This window comes from Brachypodium distachyon, chromosome 2 (assembly GCF_000005505.3).
Source record: "Brachypodium distachyon strain Bd21 chromosome 2, Brachypodium_distachyon_v3.0, whole genome shotgun sequence".
NCBI classification, from domain to species: Eukaryota; Viridiplantae; Streptophyta; class Magnoliopsida; order Poales; family Poaceae; genus Brachypodium; species Brachypodium distachyon.
The window spans coordinates 27934143-27955909 of NC_016132.3; the positions used below are offsets into that span (position 1 = coordinate 27934143).

Sequence of the window (21767 nt, forward strand, 5' to 3'; positions counted from 1 at the left end):
TGGGAACTTTTCTTCTAAAGCCCTCCATGCTTGGGAATCGGCGGGATGTCGAAGCATGCCATCCTTTGTACGTCCTTCGTCATGCCATCGCAACAGAGCTGCCGTTTCTTTGCACATTAACAACCTCTTCAACCTCTCCTTGATTGGAAAGTACCGTAACACTTTGTGTGGTATTGCGCTCTTCCTTTCTTTCTTTGTCAACTTGGTTTCAGGTTTTTTACCTTTCCACCTAGAAGTCTTGCACACTGAGCAAAAATCATCATTTGGTTTGTCTTTCCAGAACAGCTGGCAGTTATTTGGGCATGCATGAATTTTTTTTATAACCTAGACCAAATTTTGAAACAATATTCTTCGCGTCATAAAAGTTTTGTGGTAGTTCGTTTCCATTTGGAATTGCCATGCGCAAAATATCAAGCAGATCTCCAAATGAGTTATCAGACCATTTGTTCATGGATTTGGCATTAAAAAGAAGCACAAGTAAAGATAGCTCTGACAACGTACATCCTGGCCATAAAGGCTTCTCTGAATCTTTGATCATTTGTAAAATTCTTGTGCTTCTAAATTGGGTCCATCTATATGAGAATTTGGTGAATTTAAACTACCGGCCATAGACACATCATCATATAAATGTCTAAATGCATCATTAATTAAATCATGCATGTTCACATGCATCTCTTCCTTACGAGGTTGTGCTTGCTCATCATCATTCTTTTCGTCTAAAGACTCACCATGAAAAACCCATTTGTCATAACTCTGAAGAATTCCATTGCAGACCAGGTGACCACGAATATCATTCTTTGATAGTAGAGAAATGTGCACACAGCTTTCACATGGACATAGGATCTTGGTATCCTTTGGCTTATCTTTATATGCAAATTCCAGAAATCCATCCACACCAGCTACGTACTCCGAAGTTCCTCTTGGATAACACAAAAGCAACTTGATAGCTTCAAAAGTCACACTGTATAAAGAGTTTAGTCTAAATAAGCGATCTAACAAAAAAAATCCAACCATGCATCAAACAAGATGGCAGTATTATCAAGCATCTCAAACAGTAACATGAACATCAATAATACTATGCTAAAATTTATCACCGGCATAAATTAGAAAAATTGCAAAATAACAGATTTTTCCCCAGCTGTAACACAAAGCTTTGCCACAGCAAGGTGCAGCCACGATACTAGCTAGTATTATTGTAATACACGAAAAATTAGATAAAGGGGATAGACTTTCAACACATAACAAAGCATACACAGCAAAACCGAGATAAAATTGCTATGGCCGCAGCAGCCATTAGGAGAACTTACCAATGGGACTCCCACAGACAGTAGATGGCGTTAGCAAACGAAGGAAATCCTGACAAGATTGATTGAGCTCAGACCTTGGGACGGTGGTACCCGCATCACAGGAGGCAGCGGAGACGAATCTGGAGAATAAAAACGATTTAGAGATTTATCTGATTGTGGGTGAAGCTAGGTGAACAAAAAAATTGGGTACTCATCTGCCTGAGATTCTTACCTGCGTCCTGTTAAGGATTTGGAGAGGACGAGGGGTTTGGATGGAGGAAGGAGATGGCCGTGTCCTATTAGGGATCTGGAAAAGATTGTGGGGGATCTGGAGCAGAGGAAAGAGATACTTGAAGGAGGAAGTCGTGGAGGAAGAGGAATTTGGAGACAACTACGGGCAGTTTGGATCGAAAGGAGATCTCTTCTCGGTTTGTTTCACGCGACTTTTTTTCCAGCGGTGCTGCGCGTTTTCTCTGCGATTATTTCTTGGGGACGGCACTCCCTAGCGTTAGGCGGTGCTCCTCCGACAGCCTACATTAGGAAAGTGTTCCACTTCCAAAAACAGTGTATGTGTCCGCGCAGCCGCGTCGCTCGTCTTGCGTACGTTCTACGGCCATCACAGCTCGCCTGCTCTGTCTTGGGGATCGACCCTTCAACATATCCACCCACAACTATGTTTTCCTATCTTCCCAGCTCAAATTTACTCCCATGGATGATATTTTGGGCATGCACAAGAGTTACATCCAAGAAAACATCCGGTTGATATGAATTTGGTTAACGCATGAGAGTTACATCCAATGAAAAAATTGGACATATACCGCGGACAGATTCTACTAAACGGAGTATCAGGGAAGGCCATTATGGACTTTACACATTTATCAAAAACTTCTATTTACCTATCTAAAAAATATATACATATCTAAAAATACGAACCGTTCTCTTCACCGTCGTTTGTCAAATTTCCTATTAAATTAGTGGGCCCTCAGAACTGCATGTATATTAGGCCTATTAGGCTGGCTGGCCCATTACCTGCACCGAATCTATCTATATATATCCCATAAAATTTATCAATTCATAAAAAGCGTCTAGATACATGTAATATTTTGACAACAATTTAGAATCGGAGGGAGTAAAAAATACGGACAGTTCCACCTTATTTCCTCCCTTTTTCTCGTCAAGCCACCGAGACCCACCTCGTCCGCCCGCACACAAACCACTCCTTCGTCCGCTCCAGACGGCTGAGCTCCCCTATCCTGGCGCAGCCCAACAGGAGACCCTTCCCAATCTAACAAAAATACTTTCCCCGACGCAATGGAAAAAACACAATTAAAAACCCAAAGATATCTCTTCACACATTCAACCTTGCAACGGCAGATTGATCCTGCGATGCAACATATGGTCCAGCATGTGGTGCCTCCTTCCATCCGAGAGCCGGCGGCTCTGGCAAGCAGGCTCCATCTTGTCAGACACCGTTTAAATTCAGAGAAAACAGGAGAACAGGTTCATTCTCTCAGCCCTCATCCCCGATGTGTTGATCTGGGCCAACGGGAGCCGGTACGATAACACGTGCCAAGGCGGTTCAGCTGTGATTATGGGTGATGATTGAGGAGGGGAAAAGAAAGGAAAAGGCGGTGGGATAAGGTTCAGAGCACCTTGACGGGTCGCGGGCCGAGGAGGCATCGTCGAGGGCGGAGATTGCGGCGGACGACGCGTGTGTGTGCTGCTTTTGGCACGAAGAGGAAGACGGGCATGAATGCTCCTGCGGGCATGGGCTTGGCGCTCTCGGGAAAGCTGGCCCAAGAGGAAGAACGGGTGTGACTCAACAAGAAAAAAAAAGAAAAAGAAGAAAAGACCAAAAATGACTTGCTTGGACCGCGGCAGCACACTGCTATAAAACAAAATATTAGATTTCCTGACCGATTGTTGCGCCGCCGCCTTCCTCTTGCCGTGCCGCCGTGCCCTCCACCCAGGCACCCCGCTCGCTGCCCGCCGTCGCCACCCTCGTTGCGAGCCTCCGTGCGCTCATCGCTCCCCGCCGCCACTTCCCTCGCCGCGAGCCGGCACCGCCTCCTTGCTTCCCGCTGCCTCTGCCCTCGCCGCGAGCCGTCGCGCTCTCCTCTCTCCCCACCGCGGCCTCCTCGTTTCCTGCCGCCTCTGCCCTCACGCCCTCCTCATTGCCCGCCGCCGCTTCCCTCGCTGCAAGCCACCGCGGCCTCCTCCGCTCCTCGCGAAACGCCGCCTGTCACCGCCGCGAGCCCCCGCGCCCTCGCTTCCCGCCCTCGCCGCGTGCTGCCGCGCTCTTTTTGCTTCCGCCGCCGCCACCCTCTCGCAGCCCGCCACCGCCCACCCCGTCCGTGCGACCGTCCTCCTGTCCGCTCAGCTGCCATTTTTTGCCGGATTGAGCTCTTTTACATTTTTGTCCTTATTTTCTTGATGTTCCATCTAGTTTTGAGATGATGCTCCACCCATCCAAGTTGGAGTATCAGGAAGTAACAGCTGATCTGAACCATTAGATTAAAAGAATGGATGGTTCATATTAATTACCATTAGATTAAAAGAATGGATGGTTCATATTAATTATGGAGTACCGTAGTAGAGCTCATATAGTGTGTCAAATTTTGTTGTCGCCTTCAAAAGATGTCTTGTAGTAGAGCTCATATAGTGTGTCAAATTTTGTTGTCGCCTTCAAAAGATGTCTATAAACCCAACAAAGTAATGAGAATAGAAGTGCGTCTACTAGTTTATATAAACGAAGGCAAATCTTGCACTTCAAACTAAAGAGGCTTGTTCTGCCAGCAGTTAGACACATGAGGAAAACATTCCACTAAAGCTCGGATCCAACAAAAGCTCAGACCTATCAGATACCATGCATCTAAAATTACATGAACCATATAACTACAAAGGACTTCAGATCCAACAAAAGCTCATATCCAGGAGAAACAAAAATTGCAGTTCACAGATATCATCCAACATGTTGTATAGTAACTCCAGTCAGAACCCATGCATGCCATCAGTACTTGCAGTTGCATACCTCCTCTATTGGTTGTCTTCACAAACCAAATGAACCATCTAGAAACAAAATGTTAATTCTGCAATGCCAGCACACACCGTTATACTGAAAGTAATTTTTGTGCCTGGAACTACATCTAATTAAATTCTAGTAACTTCCACCATTGAAACTACATCCACCAGAAACATAAGGTAAGTCTGAAACCAAAAATTACATCTGGATAATAGCATGACGAGCTATGTTATACTGAAAGTCACTTTTGTGCTTGAAACTACATCCAATTATTCCAATACTCCCTCCGTCCCGAATTAACTGACATGGATTTGTACAGGACGGAGGGAGAAGTAATTTCCACCATTGAAACTACATCCAGCAGAAACAAAAGGTAAATCTGAAACCAAAATTTACATCTGGATAATAGCATGACGAGCTACACAACGTTATACTGAAGGTAACTTTTCTGCTTGAAACTACATCTATTTAAATTCTAATAGTAACCTTCCGACCCAGCTTGCTGGTACCCGTCTGGCTTTCTTCTGCCGCCGCCTCCGCACGCCATGCGAGCCCCAAGGTCTCGGCCACCAGCAGGTTCATGTCCTTCGATTCCAACTTGCCGGTTGCCCCGTCCGGCGCTCCTCCGTTCGCAGCGCCTGCTTACACGAAGGCCTACCCTTAGCGAAGCCATCAGCTCCTCAACAAGATGCGGCCGCACGAGCACTTCTCCAAGCACTCCGTCGATGATCCTCTCCAGGCCAAATCAATTTCTACTCTCCCCTCGATCCCTTGCTTCGTTCGTTTTCTCTCGGGGCAAACCAATTTCTATTTTTCATCGAATCCAAACACCACGAAATTTAACCCTATATGTATTTACGGGTGGAAGAATTTGCAAAGTTCCCAAGCGGGGCCTAAGCATCTTACTGAAACAGGGGTACTCCAGATTGCACATCAACACAAATAGTGTGACCCATGCAAACATTAAACAATGCATAATAAATCTAGTTAGATGAACCGATCAATAACACTGCAAAAGAGATGGAATAGATGACACAAAAATACAGGGAAGTATGAACAAACGCATGCTTATCAGATACAATAGACGCACAATATTAAGAGTATGAACTCTGAATCCAATACCGCAAGCAGGAAGCCAAACGAGATACGGGAAGGGACTAACCTGCTGCCCGCGTAGATCTACCAAAGAGGAAGGAGAAGAGGACGCCTAAACCACCGATTTGATGGGCCCTCCCTGCAGATCTGAGCAGCAGAAAACCTCACGGAGATTCAGAGACAAGGAGGTCACAGCTGCACCTCATAGCTGGCCACAAACGAGTTCCGGCCTCAACATGGCGGCAGAGATGCATGCACCGGCGAAATCGTAAAACGGGGAGGAAAATCGCCAGGGAACATCATACCTCACGGCCAGCGAGACGGGGAGAGACGGGGAGGAGGGCCGAAATACATGTCGGAGCGGTGCACGGGAGTAGTAGATTCCGGCGACGAATCGCAGCCGGTAGGGGTGAGGTGAGGACGGAATGGCGTCGCCGACGGCGAATTTGGGGCGAAATCGGGTAGAACCTACGGTAGAAGACGAAGGAATAAAACGGTCAGGAAGGGAAATTAATTTAGAAACCACTGGAAACAGAAACGGACAAAGTTAAGGTCTGGGACAGGGGAGACGCACGATGAATCCGACGGTGCAACCGAGCGCGCGAGACAAGGGAGTGCGCACGCACAAAAGAGATACGGCGTTATTTCTTTGTTATTTATACCTTCTCTATAAATATTGATTTAATGGTAAAAACTATTCAGAAGTTAGCATAAAACTTTTGCAGTTTATTATCTTTTAAGAAAACTAGATTAATCAATGAATAGTTTAATTATTTGTCAGATTATGACGGCGAGACTGATTAGATCATATAAGTGCATATGAGATTATTTGCAACATTACGGAAATTAATTGCAACATACAATTTGCAACACCTATATTTGCGTACCTATGAAAATTACTATTAACGAATTGAGTTTCCAACGCATATATTCGTAGCTATGAAAATTATTAGTAACACATATTTAAAGCGTTGCAAAGTATGCATTGCTAAATGGGGGTAGTTGTTGAAGTGAGAAGTGCTTGTTAATGTATATACTATTGTTTATCTTATGGTACCATTCCAACAGTATACTTAGGTTGTTTCGGTGCTCTGCATATTGTTCATATGCCATGCTTTCATGTTTGCACATATTCCTTGCTTGTATTACGCAGAGTATATATGCTTGTACAATTCCAATGCCATGTTGCTGGTTGTATTTATAGATAAAAGGAATATGCACGCGCTTTCTTATTGCTTGTCTAATATAGAGTACTTAGTATACTTTGTTGTAGTTTGACTTGGCTTAATTAGTTTGGTATGCTTATCCATGGTTAGCCTCTTCCTTTCTACTGATACATGTTAGTTGTTAATTGTTCCTGTATATATGGGATGTTATTTCCTTGTCCAATAGCTTGCTGCCACGATGCTTAGTGCTTTATGGTGCATATGTCCATATTATCACATGATAGCCTTTTGTCACTCAAGGAGCATATATATTCTAGAGTGCTTTATCCCTATTAATTATTCTCACATGATAGCATTGTTTGTTGTGGCTTCCATTGTGTAGATGATTCCTTGCAGATACCTCCATTTATAAAGTTGAATATAATTAAGATGCATGTCTTAGTTGTAATTATGCTCATACTACTCGCATAGATTATGTGCTTTGTTTTACTTCTATAGAATCATGTGTGGCATGATTTACTCATAATTTATCTGTTGTGATTGTTTAATCGATTATCTCTGAAATCATGCTTAATTTGTATTCAACCTTGACTTGAATTAGAACTGGTTCTGTATATGTATCTTTATCATGTGTAGAGAGCAATATTTATTAGCTTTGTTTGTTCTCTCACTTATGTTGCTACTGCTACATGCTAGCTAGTATATTTTACACATTGCTTGTTTCACTAGTATGATAGGAGTTTGATTGCTGCTTTCAGGTTAGCATGATAGTGTGTGTTGCTTTCTCATGAACTGCATAGCTTCGTGATTTAGTATTTATTATGATAATGGTTAAAGGGTATGACCAATCAGATATATCCTTCCTCTCGGATATATAATTATCCTTGTTAGAATCTGTCCCACCATCTAATCCTATCAATATTATTTGTATCCTTTCCAAACCTATTCTCGACCTCGTCGTCTTTTCGCTGATCTCTTATTTCTATTTCGTTTGGCATTATCGCTTTTGTATTTATTTTGTTTGTTTTTGTTATCGTTACGACGAATAGAGAGTGACGAGGTGAACAAGGAAAAAGGGTTGAAGAAGAAGATTCATCAACGGAGGCATGCCCCCCCCCCCCCACCCTCTCTCTTTGAACATATTTCACCTATGTTTTCAAATGGGCATTAGCTAGTTATTTTATTGTTTTATAAACATGCATGCTAATTTATCCTATAGCTAGCGTGTCGATTGACAATATCATGATGCCATAATCTGCTTGTTGCCTTTCTCCTAATACTTGGAATAGTTTATTTAGTATTCTTACACATGGTAGATTTGCTTAGCCTCGCTTAATAATTTAGTTCACATTCTCTCGAGTATGTCATCTCAAGTGTGAGTTAATCCTTTTAAAACTGAATTATTGTGAGCTTGTTGGATGCTGAGTGTGGTCGGACTTGTGCGACAAGTGCCGGCCGGTTTTAAAACTATTCTGGTTAACTTACCAAGGGTATGGCGGCATCGGATGATTGGTGGAGTGGGTTGGAGTCCCTCAAGTGTGTGGTTTGCCGTTGTACCCTATAAGGGAAAATGCCTGATTACCGCTAACTTCACTATACCAGTGCAACCACATGCCTATATGGGTATGGCGTACCAACTAGGTTAGCGTGAATTGGTGGCGTCTCGGCCAAGTGGTGGATTGGGTCTCGTGGAGACTTGAGGGACTTGCTATCCCTACCGGCTGCGGCCGTTGTTTGGTGCAAGAGGGGCCTTTAGCAGGTGGACGTACACACCTCCGACTGGGAAACCTTAGCGGGCTGAGACAATACCAAGGATCGTTGATTGAAAGGTCACGTAATCGACGCCATTGCTACTCAGGCCAGAGGACATCAAAGGGGTAACACGTCGGTTTCATGTGGGTCTAGTGTACAAACTCTGCAGAGTCAAAACTATTCGAATAACCGTGTCCGCGGTTAATGGACGAGTGAAGTGGCACTTTGGGTCATCTACCTGTCATCTCTCTATTTCTCGGTGTTCGTGTGTGTGTGTTGGATTGACATAGGTTGATTGTGCCGTCGGGTCATGAGGATCCCGCCACTTATCCGGTGCCGTTGTTGAACGTCATTGGATTGATACGATATAAAACTTGTTTTGGTGTAAAACCGCTTTCATAAAAAAATATGGTTGTATTTCAAATAAAATCGCTTTTATGCAAAAGAACCATATAGCCTTCCTTTGAAGCCATACATGTAGTTATTCAGGTTCCTCAAGGGGGCATGCTGAGTACGTAATGTACTCATGGCAATTGCATTTTGTTGATATACAGAGTTCTATGAAGATGAGGATGCCGACTACAACTACTAGGAGGATCCCGATGTGAGGTCACGTGGACTACCTCGACTGCCTGTGGCTGAGATGGAGTCTCTACGCATTTTATTTCCGCTGATTTTTGATTGCATAATGTCATGAGTCATTGCACTTTGTATGTTTTTTGGCATATTAATAATAAAGTTTATTTTATCTTTACACTGTTGTGCAATGGTACTCATTTTGTCTGTGTTCGTCAGCTTGATCTTGGACTAACGAAGTGAAACACAAGGAAGGTTTGGAAGTTAATTCCGGATTCTCACATTATTTGCTGGCGACTAGTGTATGTGCTGCTACTATTTATTTGCTAGAGACTAGTGTATGTGTTGCTACTATCTATTTGTTGCCTGTGCTGTGCGTGCGCTGGTACTATGTATTTGCTGTTGTACTTAATTGATATATGTGGCTCATATCTTTTACTTGCTGCTGATTTTAGATGACTTCATCAACAGAGAGTGAGAGTGACTCAAGTGACGGAGATATTAATGTTGCTGCTGAGAAGAAGAAGTTAAGGAAAAAGAGACGCAACAGAAATCTGGCTGTTCTTTTTGGTTTCTACCTACATGCTAGAAAGTATCTTAATAAAAGGAAGAGGAGGGAGTATAGGTGCACCAGTTCGTAGTGGACCTATGATACTTTGGGCTCTACAGAAGATTGCTATGAAATGTATAGGATGACTAGGCCTTGTTTTGATGCTTCGCATGACATCATAAGGCCCTTCGATCGCAAATTCAAAACCATGCATGTCAGGCTTCGGGACTCAAGGTTTTATACACACTTTAACAATTGCATTGGTGCAATTGATGGTACACATATACCAGTTGTTGTGCCAGCTGATGAGATGATTAACCATGTTGGTCGCCATGGGTATGCCATTCAAAATGTCATGACAGTATGTGACTTCGACATGCGATTCACATATATAGTAGCCGGGTGGCCAGGATCTGCAGATGACACAAGAATATTCAGAGAGACACTTGACGAGTACAAGAAGAGATTTCTACACCCTCCAGCAGGTACAATTACTTTGATGCATCACACATATACCGTTCTTGTATGTATGCGTTCTTTTCGTACAAACACATACATCATTGTGCAGGCAAATATTATCTTGTTGATTCTGGCTATCCCAATGACACCGGCTATCTTGCACCATACAGGATAAAAATATCATCTACCTGAGTTCCGCATAGGCCGAGCACCAAGTGGTAAACAAGAGTTGTTCAACTTTGCTCATTCCTCACTCCGTATTGTAATTGAGCGTTCATTTGGTGTTTTGAAGCAAAAGTGGCACATCTTATTGGATATCCCGAGTTACCCAGTAAAGAACCAAACCAAGATTATCATCGCTTGCATGGCACTTCATAACTTCATTAGAGAGTGTGAGATATTCGATGAGAATTTTGATAAGTGTGACCGTGATGAGGACTACATGCCACCAGGGCATGTGGTTGTCACAAATGGGTGGAATCATGAGGGACAAGGCAATGTGAACATGAATGCCACTCGTGAAGCTATTGCAAATGGACCGATGGCCGATAGGGAATAATTAGGCTATGCAAAAAAATGTATTTAATATTAGTATTATTTGTTATTACATTGTATGGTTACCTTTTGGACTACGATGACAATGGATCCGTTTGTAGTATCTTTCTCATTGTTAAAGTTAAATAATAGTATTTTACGTCCAAACTGACTCTTAAACTCGTCATTTGCGCTTATATCATCAAACTCAGCGTTTAATCAAAAATTGCAGCAAACAGGTGCATTACAGACATTGCACTTCCATGCAGGTGCAGCCACAGTTTCACTGCCATGCTAAATGAACAACAAGTCAGGTTTAATTTCAGCCTTCCAATTTCAACAGAAAATTAGCTTTGTGCAGTTCCAGTTATCTTGAATTCAGCTTCAGGGAATGACAGCCTAAGAGCTCCAGAGCTGAACGAGAAGCCCAAGACCCAGTTGAAATACCGATTGGCCCACCAACGGACGACACGTGCCACTGACTTTGGGACCCACGCGTCAGGGTCTATCCACTCCGCCGTCACGTGATGTTCCCTTGCTTTTCTTCCGAGCCCTAGCCCCTGCACAGTACAAGCCGCCGCCTATCCCCCAGGTCGGGAGCCCCGCTTCCATTCTAATTCGTCCCTGTCCAGAGCCCAAACCCCTCGTCCTCCCAAACCCTAACCTTAAAACCTCCACCCTACCGCCGCCGCCGCCGCCCCGATTCCACTTCCAGTCTCGCACTCCCTGTCCGGATCGAAGCGGTGAGGAATTCTCAGTCTCTTCTCGCGTATCCATGGCTCGATTCGGGCCGTTTCGTGCGTTTCTTGGACTTATTCGTCGCCATTCCTTATCTTTTTGGTGGTTATTCAGATGTCGTCGGACGATGAGGTCAGGGAGGAGAAGGAGCTCGACCTTTCCTCCAACGAGGTCGTCACCAAGTACAAAACCGCAGCCGAAATCATCAACAGTAATCTCGCCTACCTAGACTACCTCGTTTCCTGTTTATTGCTGTCGTCTTCGAGGCGATTTTTTTGGTGTGCTACGCCGCCCAATGGCGTGTCTTTGTTATCTGGGCAGGTTATGTTGTGTATTATCAGACGTCGCTGGATTTAGTTGTTTGTTGCGCTATGCAAGTCCTTGTCTTTTTAAGACATTGTTTTTAGTCAGAACATATTTTTAAGATGTAGAGTACTCGCATGGCTCTTCTCAAAAGAACGAGAGCATCCATTTGGATATAGTTGTGCTCTTCTGGTGGCAGTCTATGAATCTTGGCCCATTTTCCTGGTGGTGGTGCACTCTACTCTGTTATATTTGTGTTCATGTAATGTTGAAATTCAGGTCTGCAAGTGTCTGACAATGGTTGTAGTTATAACGTGAGGTTCTCTTTGTGTTGCATCTGATTGTTTCTGTGGGTTGAGCCATGGCATATGATTGTGCAGATATCTTTCCATTGATGTGTATGATGGCATGTATCTAATATTTAGTTTATATTTTGTTGTGGAACAGAGGCTCTGAAGTTGGTCCTGTCTGAATGCAAGCCAAAAGCCAAGATTGTTGACATTTGTGAGAAGGGTGACAATTTTATAACGGAGTAATGCATCCAGTTTTTGTTTTTCATGGCATCTTGCTTATTGTTTTGTTGATGGATTACTGATCAAATAGTATATCTTTTCTGAGGGCAGGCAAACGGGGAATGTCTACAAGAACGTGAAGAAGAAGATTGAAAGGGGCATTGCTTTCCCAACATGCTTATCTGTGAACAACACAGTCTGCCATTTCTCGCCCCTTGCCACTGACGATGCAATCCTGGAAGAAAATGATATGGTGAAAATGTATTGTCTTGACTTGCCTTAACTTTTTCTATGTATCTATTTTTTACATTAACACAACTCTTGAGGATTCTGCTCTCATTTGACAGAGATATGGGCTGTCACATTGATGGTTTTATTGCTGTGGTGGCTCATACGCATGTTATCAAAGATGGACCAGTTACTGGAAGAGCAGCTGATGTTCTTGCTGCCGCAAACACAGCCGCAGAAGTTGCAATGAGGCTTGTTAGACCTGGAAAGAATGTATGTTTCTTCCCCAGTACCACCTTTTCTGATTGTTCTCTCTTTCACAAGTGTAATGCAGTATCCTGCTCCTTTCCTTGACATTTATTTTGTTGGTGATCCGATCCTTATATCTGCTGCAGAACAAAGATGTTACGGAAGCAATTCAGAAAGTTGCCACTGCTTATGATTGCAAAATTGTGGAAGGAGTTCTTAGCCATCAGCTGAAGCAATTTGTAATTGATGGTAACAAAGTGGTACTTAGTGTTTCCAATGCTGATACTAAAGTTGATGATGCTGAATTTGAAGAAAATGAAGTGTATGCAATCGATATTGTCACCAGCACTGGAGAGGGAAAGGTCAGAATTGATAATATTTGCATGATTGCTCTTCTTGATTATTCTCTTGCATTTTTGGTGAATTTTAATTCACACTACATTTTTGGTGAATTTTAATTCACAGCCGAAGTTATTGGATGAGAAGCAGACTACCATCTATAAGAGAGCTGTAGACAAGAATTATCACTTGAAGATGAAAGCATCGAGGTTCATCTTCAGTGAGATTAGCCAGAAGTTTCCAATCATGCCCTTCACTGCTAGGTTTGATACTGCACAATGACTTTTGATGCACTTTCTTTTGGTTTGCTTTACTGACAAGTTACATAAATTGTGAATTGTATCAGGGTATTGGAAGAGAAGCGTGCTCGCTTAGGCTTGGTGGAGTGCATGAATCATGAGCTTTTGCAGCCGTACCCTGTTCTTCATGAGAAGCCAGGTTGTCATCCTTTGGACAAATTTTTGAAATTGTTAATGCAACTTGTGTTAAAGAAACTTTGGTTATTTAGATCTTTTGAACTTCCTGTGAGAACTGGTTCTGCTCTTATTTTTGTATTTGCTTAACTAATCCTCCGATTACAATATTGCTCTCTGTTTTCTTCTTGTTTGTTTTGTCTTCTGATAGTTGGTGCTTTGTGCAGGCGATCTTGTTGCCCACATAAAGTTCACTGTGTTGCTGATGCCAAATGGATCAGACAGGGTAACATCACATTCACTACAGGAATTGCAGCCCTCGAAATCTATTGAAGACAATGCTGAGATCAAGGGATGGCTTGCTTTGGGGACAAAAACAAAGAAGAAGGGTGGTGGAAAGAAGAAGAAAGGTTTGTCTGGCTATCGCTATGCTGCTATTTCTGGATTGCTGCTTTCTTTTACCCGCAGCTAGACTAGCTTACATCTGTCTGGTACCTTCGTTCACACAATTTCCTTTCATCGTCTAATAGGTAAGAAAGGGGATGCAGCAGAAGCAGAGCCTATGGAGGAGGGTTCAAAGGATGCACCAAGCCAAGAATAATTCTGATATCTTGAGTTGCTTCCGCTACCTTTGTACCTGCTCCATCGCTGCATCTGACTGTGTTATATTACATTCAGTTGTGGGAATTTGAGTACTTTTTTTTTGAAAGTATCTGGAGAAAATGATCGATCTTGCTGCACACCCCTTCACATCAAAGCACAAAATTATAACTATTTATAAGGTGTACTGAATGTTTAGCCGTTAGTTCTGGTTAACTTTATGTCTAAATCTGCTGTGATGTTTATCTATGGGTTAAGTTGTGGACGGTATTTCGGTAGTTACGGACTTCCCGCTGCACCCCATGTGTGTTGCCATCTATTTTTTCTGTTGTATCCGTCATTTGTTCTACGACGAAGGTTTGTGCCGCTCTCGGAAAGTCCCATCATTTTGGTGATTGCTTTTCTGTTATTGATTTGTTGGTTCAAATCTCCGGTAGAAAAAAAATCATTGGGTCAGATCTGTTTGTAGCTGCAATTGTGAATCTCAGTATTTGGCCTCCTTCGATTGCCATGCCAGAGTTTGGCCTCTGCGGGTCGATTTTTTTTTTCTTTAGAGAAAAGGCATTATAGCCCGGTTCCATTTCAGCAGAAATGAAACAGAGTATCATTATATCGTTTACAGCTCAGGTGGACTTAACCATGCTCAACACGAGCACCAAAGGAAAGTAGCGACAACTCCAGCAAAAACTTTCTCATCCTTACATGACACAGGACTAAAACGAGATAGAGCAATTAAACGAATTCAGCCTGATCAGAAAAGCTTGAGTGGCTTCGGTGTCCCAGGGCCAGCAATTGTCATGCGTCGCTTTTTCAGCAACCCAGCCGGGGAGTTTCTGAAGCCTTGATCTCCAGTTGCAAGAGGCATTTGTCCCAGGTCAGTATGTCTCGCCTGGGACACAGTGGTTGCCAGCTCTTTAACTTCCTCCACAACACCTGTATGTTCATCCAAACATGCCGACAAAACAGTAAATCATTTCTGTATTTTCAGATTGTCCACACCAAAGCAGAAGTTATAGTGTTAACCACACCATTGCGTTTGTTACAAAGCCAGTAGGTTGCCATATGTTCAAAAGAAGTGATCGCAGGTTTTTGTATAATGCCAGCCAATTCCAGGAATAAAATCCTAGCAACAGCACATTCAAAGAATAGATGTGTGATTATTTCAGGTTCAGTAAAGACTAAACAAGTTTTATCTCTAACTTCTTGTCTTATTCCCAAGTTGTCTCTCGTAAGCGGTTGCTAATTTTTTTAAATAATACGAATTATTTAATCATTATTGAAAATAATACACGTTTTAGAAAAAATTCAAAAATAATACACCATCGGCTTGGTCCGGGCCGACTAGAGCTACTCGGCCTGGTCCAGGCCGATTAGGCCCACTCGGCCTCGCCCAGGCCGACTTGAGGCCGGCCTGCCAGCCCACAGGCCGACTAGCCCTTGTCCGCATCGCTCAGACCGATTAGGCTCCAGTCGGCTTTGGCCAGGCCGACTAGATGTTCGTCTTCCTCACACGTAAAGGGGAACAGAAGCTTGAACGCCACTCCTGCCCTTGATCTCCCTTCAATTCCCCTGGTCTCCACTCATTCTCTTCGCATTAACACATACGAATTAATCCACACTATTCCGCGAACCGGTTCAGGCGCAATAGGTCTCCCGTCGCGGCCGGGGCTCCGGGCACGGCTTCGACATGACATCAGGGACGGCACGGCCAATGGCGACGGTTGTTTGCGAAACCTTGTCAAAAAAGGTGAAAGGGGTCAGACGAGTCTCCCGGTGAAAGGAATCGAGGAACAGAGCTTCGGAGTGAGCTCCCCTTCAACAATGGAGGCGACGGACGGTGGAGGAAAGCGGTCGTGGCACGAGATGTAGAGAGCTTGAGAGGACAACCTCTCAATAGGATAATGAGAAAGGAAGGGCAGAGGCACACGGTGACGTGCTAGGAATCGCCTTTTATAGGCAGAGGAGGGAGATCGGGAGACGGATGCTGACGGGCGGCATTCGGTGCGTGTTAATGGAAGTGGCCATTAAAGAAGGAAAACGGAAAACCTAGCGCCTGAACTGGTTCTTGGAATAGTGGAGATTAATTCTCATGTGTTAATGCGATGAGAATGAGTGGAGACCAGGGGAATCGAAGGGAGATCAATCGGCGAGCAATGGCGTTCTGTTCCTGTTCCTGTACATTACGGAGGAAGACGAGCACCCAATCGGCCTGGCCAAAGCCGACTGGGGCCTCCCACAGGCCAACCAGCCTCCAGTCGGCCTGGGCGAGGCCGAGTGGGCCTAATCGGCTTGGGCCAGGCCGATTAGCTCGAGTCGGCGTGGCCCAGGCCGAGGGTGTATTATTTTTGAAATTTTTCTAAAACGTGCATTATTTTCAGTAATGATTAAATAATTCGTATTATTTAAAAAAATTAGCTAAGCAGTTTATTATTGCTTAAAAGACATAAGAACATATAAAGGGGCAATCCCTCTAAAATTGACAATAGGATATAAAGACTGGGAAGTATATATCCTAGAGCTATTAAGTTTCCACATCATCTGATCTAGTTCACTGGAAAGATGTATGGTAGATAGGATCTGTGTTATAGCATCCCACTGTTCCAGTAATCTACGTCCAAAAGTTCTCCTAAACGAGAGTCTAATCACACTACCATCCCAGACCTCTGTCAGAGTAGCAAGTTGTTCATTGCAAATAACATACAAGTCCCAGAACTGGATGGCTAAGCTGGAACCTTCAAACCACTGATCCTCCCAAAATTAATCGATTTGCCATTACCAACCAACCATTGGTAGCCAAGTTTGGCAGCTCTGCTAGCCCAAAGTACTCCTTTTCAAAAGGTAGACCCATCTTGGGTGTTGCATGCAAAGATATTGGGCCTGTCTGCTTCATATTTGTGATCAATGATTTGTCTCCATAGACGATTAGAATCTAGCCTGTGTCTGTTGACCCAGGTAGCTAACAGGGTCACATTTAAGTGTCTTAAATTGGGGATCCCTAAACCACCATATTCTTTCTTCATAGCCATCATCTCTCAGTTTGCAAGATGATACTTAAAATGCTTCTCAAAATTGTCCCACATCCATTTGAAAATTTATAACTTGGATAGTTCAATCAAAGAATCTATTATATACTAAAAGTACATGACGGAGCAACCACGAAAAAGTGAGGAGGCTAGAAATTCCAAAAAAAAAAAAACATCTGGCCATTTATTCGATACACCAGAAGACCTGAGCCGTTTATCTAGAGTTGCAAAATAATTACCCACCTATGCCATCGATAAAATAAACGTATCTCTCTAACCTCCGTTCTCCCCCAATCGACTTTTCTTTCCAATCTGACAACACCCAGCTCCGCCGTGATTCTCTACTGAGCTCTACGCGCGACCTAGCTACATCTATCCGCGGCCGGCGCCTGCTCTCTACCCAATTCCCGATCGTCCTCTCTCCCGATCCTCCCGAACGGCAGCACATGCGGCCGGTGCCTGCTCTCTACCGAATTCCCGATCGTCCCGAACGGCAGCACATGCCCTAGACTTTCATGAGGGTCACCTCAGATGTCAGAGGTGATGCCTCACGTCCTCACCAGGCTTCCACCACGGCTTTACCCAAGCGTTGCAGCGTTGTTGTCCTGAGGAATCAACACTACCACCTCAGTCGCCTTAATCGTCCATGTCCCGATTGATCGAACCTGCTACCGTCGCCCTCACGGAGGAAATCATTATGATTGTATTCTCGATCCGTGGTTGTGGACTTGTGGATCAATATCCTATTCACTATTTATTGTCTGAAGTTTGTAAGTTTGGCTTCCCTTCAATTGCAGTCTTTCAATTGTAGTTAGATCTGTTTCTAGCACTGCACAGACGTGTGTCACCAATTGTTTCTGTAACCAATTCATCAATTTTCTTTTGAATAGTTTCTGTAATCAATTCATCAGTTCCTTACTAATAAAATTAGAAAATCGTTGCCCCCATCTACTTGGTCTGCTGTTCCTTTTCTGTTCTTTCAAGCAATGAGATAAGAGATGCAAGTTGGAGAAAGAGTCACATTTCTCAGTTTCTTGTATTCCGTTATATACTTGTAGATCACTATCAGTTTGTCTCATTGCATAGAGTTTATTGGTAGGAAACAATGTAAAAATATCAGGGGCAGTAATGTGTGCACTTCTTTATTGTCTCTATGGAAAATTTAAGCTGTTGAGCAAATATATTTTCGATTTCTAATTAAAGCATCCCCGAAGGCCAGACAGCAAGGTTAATAATCTTATGCTGGCCAATATCTATTTTCCATTCATCGGATACTGAATATGAGTCATGCTTTCATTTAGCAAACCGTGTTCCATCCGTTCGATCTAAGCAATCAGAAAACAGATTACATATAAGACTACAAACATTAGTTAATATTCTTATGCTGGCCAATATCTATATTTGTTAATAATCTTATGCTGGCTGCTCTTCTATCAATAATTCAGTTGTCTTAATCTTGAATTTTTTATGACTTCTCACTGTCGAGTTACCAGCTTTGACATAATATGTAGCCTCTTCTTTATCATGACCTGGTATGCTACCCACTTTACTAGATGTATGTATATACATTTATATGCCTTCAGTTTGACACCTAATAATGATGTCATCTAGAATGGACAAATGGGTTTCAGTTTTATATACATAACACCAAAGTACACCTGAAATGTTGACTAACGTTCTTAACAATCACTTTAACTGTACCATAATGATCATATCTGCAAGTGTGTGGGCACTCTTTCTAGATCAATTGGTAGAAAAACTTTTTTAGACTACTCTAATGCATTACTCTAACATGAGAATTATTTTTTGGTTAACAAAGCTTGTAGGTCGCTATGACTGCTGATTGGCTTTTCCGATAATGGATACAAATTATTTATCTTCTACTTTCAAGCATATGGAATGTGTTTCTACCATGGTGATAGCTAAAAAAATCACATGCTATTGGTCTTTCCACTAATGCCTACAAATTATTTATCTTCTTCTTTGAAGCATATGGAATGGGTTTCTAGCATGGTGATAGCTAAAAAATTCACATGCTATTTCTTTATTTCAATTTTGGCAGGCTACCGAATGGTATTCCTATTAATGGCTACAAATTAGGTATATTCTATTTTTTTGTAGATGCAAAAGCGTTAAATAGTAGATACCTACAAAGTGTTCTTGAGCTTCGTAACAAGAAGCTACCAATTTACGAGTAGGCCGAGAAGACCAGGAAAAGGATTGACATTTTCGGTTTGGTTCAACAAGTCAGGGAACCACATTAATAGGTTGATGAATTTACTTCTCTACGGGCCGAAAGGGAGCCAAGATAATTGATTTCAGCTTGTCCTCAGTCCTCAGTAGACAGTATCGGAGAAGTTGTTAGCCAAGACCTCATAAGCACCGGCATATGCAATGTTCTCTATAAACAACACAACATTTCCAACCAAGTATATCATATAGTGTGAGGCAGACAATTTAGGTTCTTACTACAACAGATGTGGTAACGATTGAACTGACTCCATACAAGAACATTCAAGCACTTTGGCATCTCTGATGAAGTCCCTGGATTCTGATAACTTGGGAGCAGCTTATTTATCTAGATATTGCTTAGTATCTTGAGATAACAACCTTTCGCCTAAAAAGGATGCCAATTAATATGGAACGGAGGGAGTATTAAAGTTGACATTTGATACAAATTTATTATACCCTAATCCATTTAAAGAACGCATAAACACACACATCCTTTTAAACCATGCATAGACAAACACTATGCATATCAGTTACTTCCTCCAATCCATATTAGTTGTCGCTGTAATAAATCAGGAATAGATAATATGGATCAGAGGGAGTACTATACCCTACCAAAAAGTTTTTCTTTCTGCACAAACATTTGCAGCAGTTGTTTTGTACCTTTTACAACTAATTTAGAATGTTATCAGTAGTTAAGTGAAAGAGGCGATAATAATAACAACTGATATATATCACTAGGATAGAAAGATATGGGATTATTATCACTTAGTAAGATCAATTTATTTCATATTTTGTTCATATGTTGCTACTCCATGTGCTCACAGCATCAAGATTCCAAAGAAAGAAAATGAATGAATAAAAATTTACCAATTGCACTTGATGTATCATGTAACTTCTCAATTTTCTTTCTACATTTTTGGAAGTATTAACGCGATCTTTGCATCTTGTAAAAAATAGTCTAAGAGTTTGCCATTAAATCCTTAGTTAATTGTGAAACATATATCAAATGAATGAGCAAGATTCCACCGTGGATTGACAATTGTCATTTGATGATTTAGCATTCACGTTTGTTCCGGTTCATTGGAATGTTCCCATGTGATCTGGTTGTTGTCATGTCAATTAAGAAATTCAAGAATTTTGCATCTCAACTCTCAAGTTTCGTTACGCCATACAACTGAACGCTTTACTAGTTAGTACTTAATGTGTTTATGTAACATCCCAAAAATTTCAAACTTTTACATATGCATTGCATCCATGAGCATCATGCCACAATTGCATGTTTGAATTCAAATTTGAATCTCAAAAGGCTTTAAAAGTTTTTATTTCAATTTAAACCTTAGGGTTTACACCCATTTGAACTTTGGATCTTCAAACCAATAGGTTTTATGTATAAAAGGGGTTTATTGCATATATAAGCTATCCCATAATTTTTGGATAATTATTTGAAATTGAAAAAGTATTTTATTTAAATAGATATATGGCCCTAAAGGCATTTCTAGGGCAAATGTATTTTTATATATTTTATTTTGAAGAGAAACTACTTCCAAAAGTTGTATCATGGTAGAACATGATTTTACAAAAGTTCGCCCGCGCCGCCGCCGGTGAACCCTAAGGGTAAGCGCCGCCATCTTCTGTCCCCTCTTCTTCTCTCCTCCTCGCGGTTCGTTTGACGCGCTTCTTATCCATTTTTGTGCCCTGCAGCACCGCTCCCACCGCCGCCTGAAGCTTCGTCGGAGACCGTGCCGCGCCGCCGTGCTCGCTTCGTCCTAGGCGAGGCGCCCGACCGCCCGACCCCGCGCTGACCGAGCCCCCGTCTCCGCCGTGCCGCGCCGCGCCGTCCCCGGCCATCCCCGCGTCGCCCGCCTCGCCGGAGCACCCCGCACCACCGCCCCCGTGCCCGCGCCGCCATCCCATCCGCCTCCGGTGACCGCCGCCGCCGCGGAGGTAAAACCCTAGCCCCTTGTCCGTCCGATTTTTGATCAACGGTGTAGATTAGATCTTTCTTATTCACTTAAACGAACCGGTACGCACCAATCAGGAGCCGCCACGTGTCACTGTGTAAATAAAATGAAAATCTAATTTTAAACCCCCGGAATAATTAAATGGCCTTTTTGCAGAAAAGCTCCAGTCTTTTCAAATGATCATAACTTTAAATCTATTTGGCCAAATTTAGTGATCCATAGATTTTTGGAATCCTTAGGATATGTAGAATCTTTTGGCACGGTCCAATTTTGAATTTGAATATTTGAATCACATTCAAATTATAGAATAGGGTTTTATACCATTTAAATCATACCTAATTATTTAGAAGTCCTTTTTGAATGAAACCAGTGCCCAAAAATTTGTTTTATTATCTTCTGTTCACTGGGGCAGAGAAATAAATATTTTAAATTAAATTATTTTGCAGATGCAAATAAAACCTTATTTTAGGGTTTAAACCCTAGCCTTTGCCATTTGTTTAAAACCCTAATTACATATGCTTAATTATCAATGTCTTGGATCAGTAGATCACCCAAATAAAATAAACCAAACTCATGTCACATGTTTTGCATTGCATCATGGCATACATATTCTTTTGCTTGTATGGTGTGTTTATGTATGCATTGTTTGTATTGTTTAGTTTTCTCGGAGAGCGAACTATGTGATTGCGAAGAGTGTTTGAATACCAACTACTATCAAGGCAAGTTCAC

General features: G+C 42.4%; 1 protein-coding gene and 1 long non-coding RNA gene across 2 annotated transcripts; one reads left to right on the top strand and one right to left on the bottom strand.

Annotated features, from left to right (window-relative positions):
• Nucleotides 1–4490: 4490 nt before the first annotated feature.
• On the bottom strand, nucleotides 4491–5931 carry LOC100841727. Its single transcript, XR_001405906.2, has 2 exons — nucleotides 5709–5931; nucleotides 4491–5611 (listed from the first exon to the last, which is right to left on the bottom strand). It is a non-coding gene; the product is annotated as an uncharacterized LOC100841727 (long non-coding RNA).
• A 5081-nt stretch (nucleotides 5932–11012) lies between these two features.
• Nucleotides 11013–14104, top strand: LOC100841634 (ERBB-3 BINDING PROTEIN 1). The gene is made up of 10 exons (XM_003568595.4): nucleotides 11013–11183; nucleotides 11293–11389; nucleotides 11929–12013; nucleotides 12105–12254; nucleotides 12341–12494; nucleotides 12617–12832; nucleotides 12936–13072; nucleotides 13156–13247; nucleotides 13450–13632; nucleotides 13753–14104. Exons 2-10 carry the CDS (start codon nucleotides 11293–11295, stop codon nucleotides 13821–13823), a joined length of 1185 nt encoding a protein of 394 aa, XP_003568643.1. The 5' UTR covers nucleotides 11013–11183; the 3' UTR covers nucleotides 13824–14104.
• The last annotated feature ends 7663 nt before the right edge of the window (nucleotides 14105–21767 follow it).